The 17,385-nt window shown below is 48.0% G+C and overlaps 1 protein-coding gene across 1 annotated transcript in view; it reads left to right on the forward strand.

The window, feature by feature from the left end:
* The first annotated feature begins 2,026 nt into the window (after window positions 1-2,026).
* pabir2 (PABIR family member 2) overlaps window positions 2,027-17,385 on the forward strand; it is a 51,516-nt gene continuing 36,157 nt past the window's right edge. Inside the window, exons 1-2 of the mRNA XM_078432084.1 lie at window positions 2,027-2,327; window positions 14,411-14,489. Of these exons, the coding sequence (XP_078288210.1) occupies window positions 2,224-2,327; window positions 14,411-14,489 (183 nt within the window). The 5' untranslated portion in view covers window positions 2,027-2,223. The remainder of the gene's footprint in view (window positions 2,328-14,410; window positions 14,490-17,385) is intronic.

Here is a 17,385-nt window from a genome sequence, read left to right on the forward strand (position 1 = left end):
ACTGTCGGCAGAGCTGTTTCTTACCCTCAACAACTTCTCCTTTGACTCCTCCCACTTCCTCCAAACCAGAGGCGTAGCTATGGGCACTCGCATGGGCCCTAGCTACGCCTGCCTCTTTGTCGGGTACGTCGAACAATCCCTGTTCCGGACGCACACCGGCCCCATCCCCGAACTCTACCTCCGTTACATCAACGACTGCATTTGTGCTACCTCTTGTACCCATGCAGAACTCACTGACTTCATACACTTCACCTCCAATTTCCATCCTGCCCTTAAATATACCTGGACTATCTCCGACATCTCCCTCCCGTTTCTGGACCTCACCATCTCCATCACAGGAGACAGGCTAGTGACGGACATTTACTATAAACCCACTGACTCACACAGCTATCTGGACTACACTTCTTCCCACCCGAACCCCTGCAAAAAGTCTATCCCCTACTCCCAATTCCTCCGTCTACGCCGCATCTGCGCCCGGGATGAGGTGTTTCACACTAGGGCTTCCGAGATGTCCTCGTTCTTCAGGAAACGGGGCTTCCCCTCCTCCATTATAGATGAGGCTCTCACTAGGGTCTCTTCTACATCCCGTAACTCCGCTCTTACTCCCCCTCCCCCACTCGCAACAAGGACAGAATTCCCCTCGTTCTCACCTTCCACCCCACCAGCCAGCGGATCCAACAAATTATCCGCCAACATTTCCGTCACCTACAATGGGACCCCACCACTGGCCATATCTTCCCATCCCCTCCCCTCTCTGCGTTCCGCAGAGACCGTTCCCTCCGCAACTCCCTGGTCCACTCGTCCCTTCCTACCCAAACCATCCCAACCCCGGGCACTTTCCCCTGCAACCGCACGAGTTGCAACACCTGTCCCTTTACCTCCTCCCTCAACTCCATTCAAGGACCCAAAGTCTTTCCAGGTGAGACAAAGGTTCACCTACACCTCCTCCAACCTCATCTATTGCATCCGCTGCTCCTCCAACCTCATCTATTACATCCGCTATTTTCTTATATTATGTAACTGTCGGCTACTTCTGCTGTGAAGTCAGAGAACTGGTGAGCAGTTAACTGCCGCCTTCTCTCCATGTATGTGTTATTGCATTTTTATTTATTATTCTTATTGGTCTTATTGTTTCAACTGCGGGTAATGTTTCATTTCACTACACATTTATGTGTATGTGACAAATAAACGACTATTGACTATTGACTATCATGCAATAAAGTCTCGGAGCAAACCTGCAAAGTTCGCTTTTTCATTTTCCTTTCATTTCCCTCTAAATTAATTTCTTCCACAGTTTCCCACAGTCGACCCTGATTAGGAAGGCATGTGGTGTACTGGCCTTGTTAGTCAGGTCACTGAATATGAGAGTCAGTGGGTTAAAAAACAGCTTGGTAACAGGCCCTTCAGCCCAACTCATCCATTCTGACCAAGATGCTTTCCTGAACAAGTCTCATTTGTCTGCATTTACACCTATTTTCTATGTTTCTACGAGTCAAGAATTAGCCTTGCTTTGAACCAACTTCAGATTGAGACATTTTAAGTAATGATTTCGCCCTGCGGTGGGGGGAGGGGGGTAGAGGTAGGGGCGGGTTGGGGGGGGTGCGGGGTAGAGGTCGGGGCGGGGGCGAGGTCGCGGCGGGTTGGGGGGTAGAGGTCGGGGCGGGGTAGAGGAGGGGTGGGGGGCGGAGGAGCGGCGGGGGTGGGGTAGAGGTAGGGGAGGCGGGCGGGGTAGAGGTAGGGGAGGCGGGCGGGGTAGAGGTAGGGGAGGCGGGCTGGGTAGAGGTAGGGGCGGGGCGGAACGCGGCGTTTCAGTGTGCCAGCTGTCAGAAGCAACACTTCCGGCGCGTGGCTTAGTCGCCGCACGAAGCGTTTGATTGGTCCGCCTTGCGTGTTTCCTGACTCCCACTCAGCCCCAGCGCCTAATTGGTTAATTGTCACCTGATTGACCGGACAGACCGCCAATCCGATTGGTGAATGGAACGGCCAATGAGAGTGGCCGCAGCGAGCTGTCATTGTCCGGCGCGGCCACCTGCTTCCCTGGCTGCCGCTGATTGACCGCCGGTCGCGGAGGCGGCGCTGCGATTGGTGGCGGCTGCAGCGAGCGCGGGCGGGCGGGCCAGGGATGTGGGCGAGGCCGAGGCCCAGGCGCCAGCGGTGTGTGTTAGGCCGCAGTTGCCGAGCCCGGGCCTCGGCTGGCAGGGTGCCCCGGGCCGGGCTCCGGCCATGGCCCACGAGAGAATGGAGCTGGAGCTGCCCGGCGCGCCGGCCCCGAGCGACTGCGGCGGCCTGCGGCGCTCCAACAGCGCGCCGATGATCAGCGGCATGAGGTGAGCGAGTGGCCGGCCGCAGGCTCCGGTGCAGCGAGTCACGAGGCCGGGGCTCGCCTGGCGTCGGCCCGCAGAGCGGAGGGGCGTGTCCCCAGCTTACGGCTGCCATGCGATCGCTTTGCGGATTGAAACATACCGTCAGTGAGGGAGGGATGGCAGCTCCCGACACTGTCTTAGGGACGAGCACACAAGTAGAGAGAGATGGTCCAGCCACGGCTGTCACACAGCCAGGCTGCGGTTAACGTTGCATCTCATGTGGTTTTATCAGAGTGGGTCTGAAAATGTTGCAATCAGTGTCAACATCTCACATTGTTGGAGTCTGGCGAGAATGATGCCACCTTGAAGGAAGGCAGTCTTTCTTGACCATGCTATTGTGGGACATAGGATGATTAAGTGGGGAGTATAATGAATTTATGAAGTACAGTACATTATCGTCAGGATAGAGAGCAATGTCTGTAAGTTTTGATGGGCCTCTCAGGCGCCAACGTAAAAGAAATCATCAAGAGGGTGCTAAATATTTTGAGAGAATTTGTGTAAACAGGGTGGCAGGGAGACAGGATAGAGTTGATGAGTCAGAACCTGATGCTCACGTTGACAACAAGGATACAGGGAGACAATGGGATGCTGACCTATTGTCTGGTGCTGTGAGAAAGATTAGGTAGGACGTTCAGTGGTTAGATACATAGATACATAGACAATAGATGCAGGAGTAGGCCATTCGACCCTTTGAGCCATCACCGCCATTCAATGTGATCATGGCTGATCACCCACAAACAGTAACCCGTGCCTGCCTTCTCCCCATATCCCTTGAATCTGCTAGCCCTAAGAGCTGTATCTAACTCTCTTTTGAATGCATCCAGTGAATCGACCTCCTCTGCCTTCTGAGGCAGAGAATTCCACAACTCTCTGGGTGAAAACGTTTTTCCACATCTCAGTATCAAATGGCCTACCACTTATTCTTAAACTGTGACCCCTGGTTCTGGACTCCCCCAACATGGGGAACATGTTTCCTGCATCTAGCGTGTCCAAACCCTTAATAATTTTATATGTTTCTATAAGATCCCCTCGCATCCTTCTAAATTCCAGTGAATACAAGCCCAGTCGCTCCATTCTTTCATCATATGACAGTCCCGTCATCCCGGGAATTAACCTTGTGTACCTACGCTGCTCTCCCTCAATAGCAAGAATGTCCTTCCTCAAATTAGGAGACCAAAACTGAACAAAACTGATTTACTCACTGTGCCATGTTTGAAAAATAACAGAATAGAAATAGGAAAGAAAAACAGATTATTGAATGGTTAACAATGTTGCAAGAGGAGGGCTTTGTAATTCTTCAGCCATTTAGAACAGTGGAATGAGAGGCATGGTGCAGCTGAGAGGGGCAGAGAAGACATGTTAATCGCAGCTGATCTGTTGGAAATAAAAAAGAGCTGATGTAAGAAAGACGTTGATGGGTCACACGAGAGAAGGAGGTGCAGATTGAGAATTGGTTAAGAAAACAAGGTGTGAATAAACATTTTATTTGGTTATCCCAGGAATTGATGTTTGGACCCCATATATTCACAATCTTTCTGAGCAGTTTGGCTGAAGGAACCAAATGTCATTATTCAAGTTTTGTTTTTAATACAAAACCAGGTGGATTGTGAGCTATGAGAAGGAGGTAGCTTAATGGGGATATAGACAACAGGTGTGAGAAATTAAATATGGTGAAGAAATGCAAGGTTTTTGCATCAGAGCAGAAAATAAACTATTTAATGGTGACAGATAAGGAAATGTTGGTCAAAGTCACTGAGCTAACTCCAGGTGCAGCCAGCAAGCCAGAGGTGGAATGTCGTGGAGAGTCACCAGCTTGGCTCTGGGATGGCAGCTTGGCTCAGAAGGAGACAGAGTTGATAGGAGTGATGGCTGCTGAGCGATGGATTCATTAAAATCCAGATAAATATTTGGATATTGTGGGGATGGTGCTGGAACTTGGCGTTGATGTTGAAGATCAGCAATGATCTTGATGAATGGCCAGGTATCACAAAATGCTGGAGTAACTCAGCAGGTCAGGCAGCATCTAGAAGAGTGGGTGACATTTCGGGTCGAGGCCGTTCTTCAGACTGATGTCAGGGGGGTGGGACAAAGAAAGGATATAGGTGGAGACAGGAAGACAATGGGAGAACTGGAAAGGGAGAGGGGAAGAGAGGGACAGAGGAACTATCTAAAGTTGGAGAAGTCAATTTTCATTCCACTGGGCTGTAAACTGCCCAAGCGAAATATGAGGTGCTGTTCCTCCAATTTCCTCTCACTATGGCACTGGAGGAAGCCCATGACAGAAAGGTCAGACTGGGAGGGGGAGTTGAAGTGGTCAGCCAACGGGAGATTAGGTTGGTTAAGCGGACTAGACGCTGCCTGACCTGCTGAGTTACTCCAGCATTTTGTGATACCTTCGATTTGTACCAGCATCTGCAGTTATTTTCCTGCGCAACTTGATGAAAGGCCAGGTGCCTACTTGTGCTCCTGATTATTAAGATGCGAGGTGGAGATATGAGATGCCACTACTGCAGCTTACATTGGGCTTTGTTGAACTCTCCAAGTAGGAATGGGAAAGAGACTTGACAGGCAAGTCTGACACATCTGACAGGATGGAGCTAATCAATCTACCTTTGGTTTCTTCAATGTAGAGGAGACCGAATCATAGATTCATACAGTGTGGAAACAGGTTCTTAGCCCAATTTCTCTACACCGACCAACATGTCCCATCCACATTCGTTCCACTTGCCTAATTGCTTGTCTAGTTTCACCTGCCTAATTGCTTCTAAACGGCACCTCGCCCGTATTTAGTGACCGCATAAATCTCAGCCAGGGCACCTGCAATTTCCTCTCTAAATTCCCACAGTGTCCTCGGATATATCTGATCAGGCTTGGGATTTATCTGATCAGGCCTGTTTTTTCTGGTGAGATGTTTCTTCGCCTGGGTGAACTGTTCGGGATCTCTGGATGGTGGAAAGGGGAAGAGTAAAATGTCAGGTGAAACAGTAAGTGCTGGAGGAGGTACTCAGTGGGCCAGGCAGCATCCTTGGAGTGATTGGACATTAAAATGTGTTTGGACTGGTTCTTGGATAGGGAAGTTGTAGAAGGATATGGACCAAAAGCAAGAAAATTGGACATGTAGGTCGTCTTGTGGTCGGCGTGGACAAGGTGGACCAAAGGACCTCTCACTATGATTCTAATTATGATCTTGAATTCACTGTCTTGGTCGTGGAGATGGGATCAATTAAGACCTTGTAATATATTGGGGATGGAATAATTTATAGGGGCAGGTGTGAGGAAGGAATTGAAGGGTTTGCACGGAGCTGGTGTAGACCTGGGCTGAATGACCACCCACGCTGATGATACCAAGTGTACTTGCATGTTGTTCAGATACTGCAAAGATGTGCTGGAGATGTTCAACCTTTTCTTGCTCTTGTGAATTAGGGAATGAGAGTACTACCAGGTTGGGAGGGTTGTTGAAGGCACAAATTACAGTGAATGTCAAAAATACAGAACGATAAGGAAAGCAGCTTTTTGCAGCAAGTTATGCTGCCCAAAAGGGTGTTGGAATTTTCAAAAGTGAACTGAATAAACACGAAGGACAAGGCATTCCCATTATTGAGAATAATTGAAAAACCCAAAGCAGCACGATGGGTTGAATCTTTCTGTGAATCTAAATTTCTTGTTGTAGGTAGTAAGAGCTAAGATTGTTAGGAGAGTAATTTTGTTTTTCTTTTAATGTTAATTATCCATTCAATTTAGTTAGGTGAATTTTATGAATGCTTTCACCAGAGTGTAGATGATTGGGTAATTCCTCTGTCAAAAGAGGCTGATGACCACATTGCAATAATGTATATTTTGTATTTAACTGTCCATTCTCCATGCTGGAGAAATTGGCAAGCTATTATTTGGATGATGCTTCCTCTTTCCTTCAAACAATAAATGGACTTTGCTTTGGAGTAGGCTGTTTACTGGCAGTCTCTGCTGTTGCTTGGTTGCTTCTGTTGCTAACTGCTTCGTGATTTCAAGGTGCTTTTGAACGTTGCTGGATGGATGTCAAATATGCAGAACATCACTCATTGTGATGCCAGAACTGTTGAATGGCTCGATTGTTACACAGCAGAAATTGCTTTACATGTTAACCCGGATACAGGATTGCAAGAAAGGTGGCATAATGAACACAAGGGAGAGAGAAAGGAGCCTACACATAGATCATTGTCCTTCTATGAGGAACTTTGCAAAGATATTAGTAGAAATGGAACCTGTGTTAAAACTGAAGTGAGTTCACATTCACTGTTTCAAGGCAACAGGTTTGGGGAGAATCAAAAAGAGTGGCGGGGGGAATTTGGGAGAAGGATGGAAGGGATTGAGTATTGGAGGCAATTTGGAATAGTGGGATGAAGGATTTGGGGATAGGGTTGAGGGAGAATATTTTAGAATGAAACCATGCTATGGGGATGTAACCATTAATGGCGTAATGAGGGTGGTGATATGCAAGTGAATGGAATTGGCAAAAGGAAAATGTTTGCCTACCAGGGACTGTCATATGAGGAAAGATTGAAAAGACTAGGCTTGTATTCACTGGAGTTTGGAAGGATGAGAGGGGATCTTATAGAAACATAAAATTATAAAAGGACTGGACAAGCTAGATGCAGGAGAAATGTTTCCAATGTTGGGCGAGTCCAGAACCAGGGGCCACAGAATAAAGGGGAGGCCATTTAAAACTGAGGTGAGAAAAAACCTTTTCACCCAGAGAGTTGTGAATTTGTGGAATTCTCTGCCACAGAGGGCAGTGGAAGCCAAATCACTGGATGGATTTAAGAGAGAGTTAGATAGAGCTCTAGGGGCTAGTGGAATCAAGGGATATGGGGAGAAGGCAGGCACGGGTTATTGATTGGGGATGATCAGCCATGATATATTGAATGGCGGTGCTGGCTCGAAGGGCCGAATGGTCTCCTCCTGCACCTATTATCTATGTTTCTAGTGTATGGTACATTGAGGTATGAAGTAAATTGTGTAGTTTGATATAACTAAAGTGGGGAACTTCTTGCATTCTGGAGATAGTTCACAGGAGCCCACCAGAGTGATTCGTGGGTTGAGCTGCTTGTGCGTCCTGTGATGAATATAACATATAACATATAACAACTACAGCATGGAAACAGGCCTGTCCGGCCCTACCAGTCCACGCCGACCATTCTCCCTGACCTAGTCTCATCTACCTGCACTCAGACCATAACCCTCCAATCCCCTCCTATCCATATACCTATCCAATTTACTCTTAAATAATAAAATCGAGCCAGCCTCCACCACTTCCACCGGAAGCCCATTCCATACAGCCACAACCCTCTGAATAAAGAAGTTCCCCCTCATGTTACCTCTAAATCTTTGTCCCTCAATTCTGAAGCTATGTCCCCTTGTTGGAATCTTCCCCACTCTCAAAGGGAAAAGCCTACCCACGTCAACTATGTCCGTCCCTCTCAAAATTTAAAAAAATTTGTGTTCTGACTGGGTCGATATTTGCTGAGGTTTGGAAAAACAAGAGTTGATTTTTATTGGTATACAATACCGAGTGGTCTTGAAAGGCTTACATTGTTTCAGAATAAGAAGTCGTCATTTAGTCAGTATTGAGTAATGAGGAAGGGTTAGTTAGCAGTCTTGTTGTGCGAGGCCCCTTGGGCAAGAGTGAACATAATATGGTGGAGTTCTTCATTAGGATGGAGAGTGACAAAGTCAATTCAGAAACTCATTTACATCGGCGAAACCAAGCGCAGGCTCGGCGATCGCTTCGCTGAACACCTGCGCTCGGTCCGCATTAACCAAACTGATCTCCCGGTGGCCGAGCACTTCAACTTCCCCTCCCATTCCCAGTCTGACCTTTCTGTCATGGGCCTCCTCCAGTGCCATAGTGAGGCCCACCGGAAATTGGAGGAACAGCACCTAAATTTTCGCCTGGGCAGTTTGCAGCCCAGTGGTATGAACATCGACTTCTCCAACTTTAGATAGTTCCTCTGTCCCTCCCTTCCCCATCTCCTTCCCAGATCTCCCTCTATCTTCCTGTCTCCACCTATATCCTTCCTTTGTCCTGCCCCCCTGACATCAGTCTGAAGAAGGGTCTCGACCCGAAACGTCACCCATTCCTTCTCTCCCGAGATGCTGCCTGACCTGCTGAGTTACTCCAGCATTTTGTGAATAAATTGATTTGTACCAGCATCTGCAGTTATTTTCTTATACAATTCAGAAACAAGTGTTCTGAACTTAAAGAAAGGTAACTTTGAGGGTATGAGACGTGAATTGTCCAAGATAGACTGGCAATTGATACTTAAAGGGTTGACGGTGGACATGCAATGGAAGGCATTTAAAGATCGCATGGATGAACTACAACAATTGTTCATCCCAGTTTGGAAAGGTAGTATAAGAAAATAACTGCAGATGCTGGTACAAATCGATTTATTCACAAAATGCTGGAGTAACTCAGCAGGTCAGGCAGCATCTCGGGAGAGAAGGAATGGGTGACGTTTCGGGTCGAAACCCTTCTTCAGACTGATGTCAGGGGGGCGGGACAAAGGAAGGATATAGGTGGAGACAGGAAGATAGAGGGAGATCTGGGAAGGGGGAGGGGAAGGGAGGGACAGAGGGACTATCTAAAGTTGGAGAAGTCGACGTTCATACCACTGGGCTGCAAACTGCCCAGGCGAAATATGAGGTGCAGTTCCTCCAATTTTCGGTGGGCCTCACTATGGCACTGGAGGAGGCCCATGACAGAAAGGTCAGACTGGGAATGAGAGGGGGAGTTGAAGTCCTCGGCCACCGGGAGATCAGTTTTGTTAATGCAGTCCGAGCGCAGGTGTTCAGCGAAGCAATCGCCGAGCCTGTGCTTGGTTTCGCCGATGTAAATGAGTTGACATCTAGAGCAGCGGATGCAATAGATGAGGTTGGAGGAGGTGCAGGTGAACCTTTGTCTCACCTGGAAAGACTGTTTGGGTCCTTGGATGGAGTTGAGGGGGGAGGTAAAGGGACAGGTGTTGCATCTCGTGCGGTTGCAGGGGAAAGTGCCCGTGGTTGGGGTGGTTTGGGTAGGAAGGGACGAGTGGACCAGGGAGTTACGGAGGGAACGGTCTCTGCGGAACGCAGAGAGGGGAGGGAATGGGAAGATATGGCCAGTGGTGGGGTCCCGTTGTAGGTGACGGAAATGTTGGTGGATGATATGTTGGATCCGCTGGCTGGTGGGGTGGAAGGTGAGAACGAGGGGGATTCTGTCCTTGTTGCGAGTGGGGGGAGGGGGAGCAAGAGTGGAGCTGTGGGACGTAGAAGAGACCCTAGTGAGAGCCTCATCTATAATGGAGGAGGGGAAGCCCCGTTTCCTGAAGAACGAGGACATCTCGGAAGCCCTAGTGTGAAACACCTCATCCCGGGCGCAGATGCGGCGTAGACGGAGGAATTGGGAGTAGGGGATAGACTTTTTGCAGGGGACTGGGTGGGAAGAAGTGTAGTCCAGATAGCTGTGCGAGTCAGTGGGTTTATAGTAAATGTCCGTCACTAGTCTGTTCCCTGTGATGGAGATGGTGAGGTCCAGAAACGGGAGGGAGATGTCGGAGATAGTCCAGGTATATTTAAGGGCAGGATGGAAATTGGAGGTGAAGTGTATGAAGTCAGTGAGTTCTGCATGGGTGCAAGAGGTAGCACCAATGCAGTCATCGATGTAGCGGAGGTAGAGTTCGGGGATGGGGCCAGTGTACGTCTGGAACAGGGATTGTTCGACGTACCCGACAAAGAGGCAGGCGTAGCTAGGGCCCATGCGAGTGCCCATAGCTACGCCTCTGGTTTGGAGGAAGTGGGAGGAGTCAAAGGAGAAGTTGTTGAGGGTAAGAACCAGCTCTGCTAGGCGGAGGAGAGTGTTGGTCGATGGGGATTGGCTGGTTCTACGGTCGAGGAAGAAACGGAGGGCTTCGAGACCATCCTTGTGGGGGATGGAAGTGTAGAGTGACTGGACATCCATGGTGAAGATGAGGGAGTGGGGGCCTGGGAACCGGAAGTTATCGAGGAGATGGAGAGCGTGTGAGGTGTCTTGGACGTAGGTGGGGAGGGATTTAACCAGGGGGGGGATAGGATGGAGTCGAGGTAGGTAGAGATAAGTTCGGTGGGGCATGAGCAGGCAGAGACAATGGGTCTGCCGGGACAGTTCTGTTTGTGGATTTTGGGTAGGAGGTAGAATCGGGCCGTGCGGGGCTGGGGAACTATGAGATTGGAGGCACTGGGGGGTAGATCGCCGGAGGTGATGAGGTCCGTGATGGTGCTGCTGATAAAGGTCTGGTGTTGGTCGGTGGGGAAACCAGGAAAGGTAGTGCATTCGTGGCTAACAAGGGAAATCAAGGATAGTATTAAAACAAAAGATGAAGCATATAAATTAGCCAGAAAAAGTAGCATACCAGAGGACTGGGAGAAATTCAGAGTCCAGCAGAGGCAGACAAAGGGCTTAATTAGGTAAGGGAAAATAGATTATGAGAGAAAACTGGCAGGGAACATAAAAACTGACTGCAAAAGCTTTTATAGATATGTGAAGAGAAAAAGACTAGTTAAGACAAATGTAGGTCCCTTGCAGTCGGAAACAGGTGAATTGATCATAGGGAACAAGGAGATGGCAGACCAATTGAACAACTACTTTGGTTCTGTCTTCACTAAGGAAGACATAAACAATCTGCCGGAAATAGCAGGGGACCGGGGATCTAATGAGATGGAGGAACTGAGGGAAATCCAGGTTAGTCGGGAAGTGGTGTTAGGTAAATTAAATGGATTAAAGGCAGATAAATCCCCAGGGCCAGATAGGCTGCATCCCAGTGCTTAAGGAAGTAGCCCCAGATATAGTGGATGCATTAGTGATAATTTTTCAAAACTCTTTAGATTCTGGAGTAGTTCCTGAGGATTGGAGGGTAGCTAATGTAACCCCACTTTTTAAAAAGGGAGGGAGAGAGAAAACGGGGAATTATAGACCAGTTAGCCTAACATCGGTAGTGGGGAAAATGCTAGAGTCAGTTATTAAAGATGTGATAGCATCACATTTGGAAAGTGGTGAAATCATCGGACAAAGTCAGCATGGATTTATGAAAGGCAAATCATGTCTGACGAATCTTATAGAATTTTTCGAGGATGTGACTAGTAGAGTGGATAAGGGAGAACCAGCCGATGTGTTATATCTGGACTTTCAGAAGGCCTTCGACAAGGTCCCACATAGGAGATTGGTGTACAAAGTTAAAGCACACGGTATTGGGGGTTCAGCGTTGAGGTGGATAGAGAATTGGTTGGCGGACAGGAAGCAAAGAGTAGGAATGGCAGGCAGTGACTAGTGGGGTACCGCAAGGCTCAGTGCTGGGACCCCAGTTATTTACAATATATATTAATGATTTGGACGAGGGAATTGAATGCAACATCTCTAAGTTTGCAGATGACACGAAGCTGGGTGGCAGTGTTAGCTGCGAGGAGGATGCTAGGAGGCTGCAGAGTGACATGGATAGATTAGGCGAGTGGGCAAATGCATGGCAGATGCAATATAATGTGGATAAATGTGAGGTTATCCACTTTGGCGGCAAGAACAGGAAAGCAGAGTATTACCTGAATGGTGGCCAATTAGGAAAAGGGGAGATGCAACGTGACCTGGGTGTCATGGTGCACCAGTCATTGAAAGCAAGCGTGCAGGTGCAGCAGGCAGTGAAGAAAGCGAATGGTATGTTAGCATTCATAGCAAGAGGATTTGAGTATAGGAGCAGGGAGGTTCTGCTGCAGTTGTGCAGAGCCTTGGTGAGACCACACCTGGAGTATTGTGTGCAGTTTTGGTCTCCTAATCTGAGGAAAGACATTCTAGCCTTAGAGGAAGTACAGAGAAGGTTCACCAGATTAATCCCTGGGATGGCAGGACTTTCATATGAAGAAAGACTGGATAGACTAGGCTTATACTCGCTGGAATTTAGAAGACTGAGGGGGGATCTTATTGAAACATATAAAATTCTTAAGGGGTTGGAGAGGCTAGATGCGGGAAGATTGTTCCCGATGTTGGGGAAGTCCAGAACCAGGGGTCACAGCTTAAGGATAAGGGGGAAGTCTTTTAGGACCGAGATGAGAAAACATTTCTTCACACAGAGAGTGGTGAGTCTGTGGAATTCTCTGCCACAGAAGGTAGTTGAGACCAGTTCAATGGCTATATTTAAGAGGGAGTTAGATGAGGCTCTTGTGGCTTAAGGGATCAGGGGGTATGGAGAGAAGGCAGGTACAGGTTACTGAGCTGGATGATCAGCCATGATCATATTGAATGGTGGTGTAGGCTCGAAGGGCCGAATGGCTTACTCCTGTACTTATTTTCTATGTTTCTAAGTATAATGAATCTTGAAATCCTCCAGACAAGAGGTGTTGGGATTAAGTCATTGTGTATGTTCAGCTGAGACTTTGGTCTGGGGAGGGTTTTAAATTCCAGGCAACAATTCAATTTTGAACATCCTATAAAACAATTTCTAACACTGTTTATTCATTAGATTTAAGCTGAATGGATGTATGGTTCTAAATTAGCTGAAGCTACAAGTTAGAAAATAAAGTTGTAAAGAAGCTTGAAAGTTGTAAAGAAGCAAGAGATGTAAACGGGTTATGTGAGTGGGCAAAGATCTGGAATATCGGGCTATGTGGGGACATGTGGAAATGTCCATATTGGGAGGAAAATAAAAAAATGCCATTGTAGTTGAACAATTCAGGGAGGGGATGGTGCAGTACTGGAACATGTTACCACAGAGGGGTGGGGGGGGGGGGGGGGGGGGGTTATTTTGTGGTGTTGTGGCTTTGTTGGGGAAATCAGACCAATTCAAGTTTGATCTTTGTGGACTGCAGTAAGGACCGAGACTTGGATTCACGGGACGCTGCTTCCGAAGGAAAATCCTTGCAATCCGAGGCAGGTTGACAAATTAGATACACATTTGGCTTAGTAATTGCCATGTTTCTGTGCAGTTTAGCTACGACTTTACGACCTAAGACTCAGACCATCTGTGTTTCCAGATAACTTTATAACCCTTTTCCTTAAATGTCCTTCTACCTTGGACACAGGTGCCAATTGACCATCACTCATTCAGTTAGTGTCCATGGCCAGGTTTTAATCATCTATAGATTTAACGCATTATTCTTGGACTGGAAATTTCATGAATATTGCATTTGTTTAGTGAGTGATTAATAAAAATTATATTAGCGTAAAAGGAAATGGCAGAAAAATTAATCGTATTTTTTCTGTCTTCATTGAAGATGTACAAGTTCTTCGGGAGGAAGACCAAAGACGTTAGCACTAGTTAAAAAATGAATGGAATTGAAAGATGATAAATCCACGAATCCTGATAACAAACATCTCGAGGTGAAGATGGTTGTCATGGAGAAAGTTATCTTTCAACATTTCAATGGTAGAGTGGACATAAGGGGCAGAGTGGCTTCATCCTACTGTTTCTCAGGGACTTGTATATCAGTGGTCTGCCACTGCACTGATGACAATATCTCCACAGAGCTCAGCTTTTGCCACTTATTTGAAGTCCTTTTAAAAGTATTTTGTTTCAGATTGATGTGAATACACCAGGCCTTAAATCCAACCTTAATCCTGGATAGAGTGGATGTGGAGAGGATGTTTCCACTAGTGGGAGAGTCTAGGACCAGAGGTCATAGCTACAGAATTAAAGGACGTTCCTATGGGAAGAAGATCAGGAAAAATTTCTTTAGTCAGAGGATGGTGAATCTGTCGAATTCATTGCCACAGAAGGCTGTGGAGGCCAAGTCAATGGATATTTTTACGGCAAAGATAGTTAGATTCTTGATTAGTATGGGTGCCAGGGGTGATGGGGAGAAGGCAGGAGAATGGAGTTGAGAGGGAAAGATAGATCAGCCATGATTGAATGGCGGAGTAGACTTGAAGGGCCGAATGGCCTAATTCTGCTCCTATCACTTATGAACTTTCTTTTAACGTTGGTCAACCGGTAAGTGAATCCGAACTATTTGTAGGGTTTGGTGACGTGTGTGTGATATCCTCCTCATGTTTCCTTGTTTCTTTTCATTAGTGACAACTCTCAGATTTTTCAACCAGACGTTCTGCGCAACCGGAGGAACAGCACAACGGTGGTGAACAGACATAGTCAGGTAAAGCCAGACAGTCAGGTAAAGCCAGACGACCAGGTAAAGCCAGACGGCCAGGTAAAGCCAGACGGCCAGGTAAAGCCAGACGGCCAGGTAAAGCCAGACACGGCCAGATCATGGCAGACACGGTCAGATCATGCCAGACACGGCCAGTTCATGCCAGACACGGACAGGTAAATCCAGACATGGCCAGATCACATCAGACACGGCCAGGTAAAGCCAGACACGGCCAGGTCACGTCAGACACGGCCAGGTAAAGCCAGACACGGCCAGATCACGCCAGACACGGCCAGGTAAAGCCAGACACGTCCAGGTAAAGACACTGAGAGACATGTCAGGTAAAGACAGACACAGTCAGGTAAAGCCTCTGAGAGAACAGAGATTTATTCACCTGACACACAGCTTTATTTCCCGTGTGTTCATTGGTCATATTTGAAATTCAAGTCATTGCTATACATATCTAAAAAAACGTTCTTGAGCCCATTGATGTAGGAACTCAAAGGTCTTTATTCCCTTTATCATGTATCTGTACACTGTGAATGGCTCGATTATAATAATAATAATAATAATATATTTATTTTATATAGCGCCTTAACACATGCACAAAGCGCTTTACAAATACAATTAACATAGAAACAAACAGACAAACAGACAAACTATCCTGACGGAAAAGCGGCGAATAATCAACGCCAGCGTCCTCTCACGTCAGGGTCCGGCAGTAGACATTAAAGAACACAAGACACACAGATACAATTTTTTACACAAAACAGCCATCACAGTGATTGCTCTAGGCATACCCTCACTGTGATGGAAGGCAAAGTCTTATCTCCTCCTCGTTCTTCTCCCGTGGCGCCACGAGGCGATCGAGGCTCCCAACCCCTTGAAGCCCCCACCGGGCGATGGAAAGTCCCAGGGTCGAGCCGAGCAGGCCGATGAAAGTCCTGAGCCCCCACCGGGCGATGGAAAATGCCGCGGCCGAGCCACGCAGGGCGATGAGAGTCCTGAGCCCCCACCGGGCGATGTAAAGTGCCACGGCCAGGCCACGCAGGGCGATGAAGGGCCTGCGGGCGGGTTGATCGTGCCTCGTGCTTCGGGGCGGTCGAAGCTGCTACGGCTGGAGCTCCCAAAAGCCGGTCGCCAGCCAGGGACCTGCGAACTCCAGATGTTGCGGTCTGCAGGGCCCACGGCCGAAACCTCCGAGATGGTAAGTCCAGGCCCTGCGACCGGAGTCTTCGAGGTCGATCCCAGCTGGAGGCCGCCGACTCCACGTTGTTAGGCCGTTGCGCGAACGGAGATACGACACGGTAAAGGTCGCATCTCCGTTGAGGAGGAGATTTAAAAAAAGGTTTCCCCCAACCCCCCCACCACCCCCCTACATACACAGAATTAAAAATAAAACAAAACGTACATTTAACATCAACAATGACAAAAAAAACACAAAAAAAAAACGGAGAGACTGCCGGTGAGCCGCAGCTGCAGAACACAGCCACGCCCCAATCACAATTATAATCGTGTATTTCCGCTGACTGGTTAACATGCAACAAAACCTTTTCACTGTACCTCCGTACATGTGACAATTAATAAACCAAATTAAATTAAACCGACCCTCACACTCAGTGAAATGTTGTTACCGATCAGTGCGGATATATAACAAGCATCTTCTCACGGACCATCAACACAGTTGCAGCTCATTCTGTGTTTTTATGCGTCTGCTCTATGCTTTCACCCCGACTGTAGCTAAGCACAGCTCCAATGCCAATTACAAATTCACTAACAGCATTGCTGAAGGGTGCTGATGAATCAGTGTACAGGAGAGAGATAGAACATCTGGTTGAGTGGTACCACATCAACAAAACCAAGGATCATTGACTTCAGAAAAGGGATGTCGGAGACCATCATCATTGGCGGTCACTCGAAGCGAGTATGACTGGCCTCTCCATAGGGTCGGATGCCTGTGCGTGACTTTGTTTAACGTGGGGAGACTGGTGCACAGACAGCCACCACAGGGTCCTTGATGGATCTGAGTCAGGATCCAGTGGCATGGAGTCCAAGACGACCTGGGGGACCCTTTTCTGCTGCAGCCTTAATCTGCCTTCCCAGCTTTTGTGACTCTCCAATAAAGTCAGCCATCATCCTCCACCTGTTCCACCGTGTGGTCTTGGTTGAACTGCTCTTTGTCAGGGACCTCCCCCTCGACCATACCACCATAGGTGACCCTACCAGGAGCATAGCTCCAGACGGCATCGCTCTCAGGATCTCAGGACCAAGTCAAGTCAAGTCAAGTCAATTTATTTGTATAGCACATTTAAAAACAACCCACGTTGACCAAAGTGCTGCACATCTGACCAGGAAAAAAAAGAAACATACAGTGGCAGGCAGCCAAACACAACGGCGCGGCCATCTTGAACAAAATGTTAATTCAATCACCCACAGTCCAACAATAAAAGCACTAAACAGGCACCCAAAATTACCCAACCCCAAAAACCCCCCAAAACACAGTCCAACAATAAAAGCATTAAATAGGCATTCAAATCACACACCCCAAAACCCCCAAAAACACAGTCCAACAATAAAAGCATCAAACAGGCACTCAAACCACCCAACCCCAAAAACACACAAAAAAAGAAACATCCATCAAAGAAACATCCATCACAGTGAGTCTCCTCCAGTCCTCTCTCTCCTCACTGTGATGGAAGGCCACAATGTCTTTCCCTTCTCCCGCTGTCCTCGCCCGCAGTCAGGTTGTTGTGGTTGCAGGCCGCACCGGACGGTCCACAGCGGGCCGAGCCCAAGGCGCGTCGCGTCGCAGCCGCTCCCGCAGCCTCCGAAGACGGCCGGCTCCGCCGATGATAAGTCCGATCCGGGGCGGGCGCACACGCTGCTGCCGCTGTTGTTGCAC

This window comes from Rhinoraja longicauda, unplaced genomic scaffold, assembly GCF_053455715.1.
Source record: "Rhinoraja longicauda isolate Sanriku21f unplaced genomic scaffold, sRhiLon1.1 Scf000049, whole genome shotgun sequence".
NCBI classification, from domain to species: Eukaryota; Metazoa; Chordata; class Chondrichthyes; order Rajiformes; family Arhynchobatidae; genus Rhinoraja; species Rhinoraja longicauda.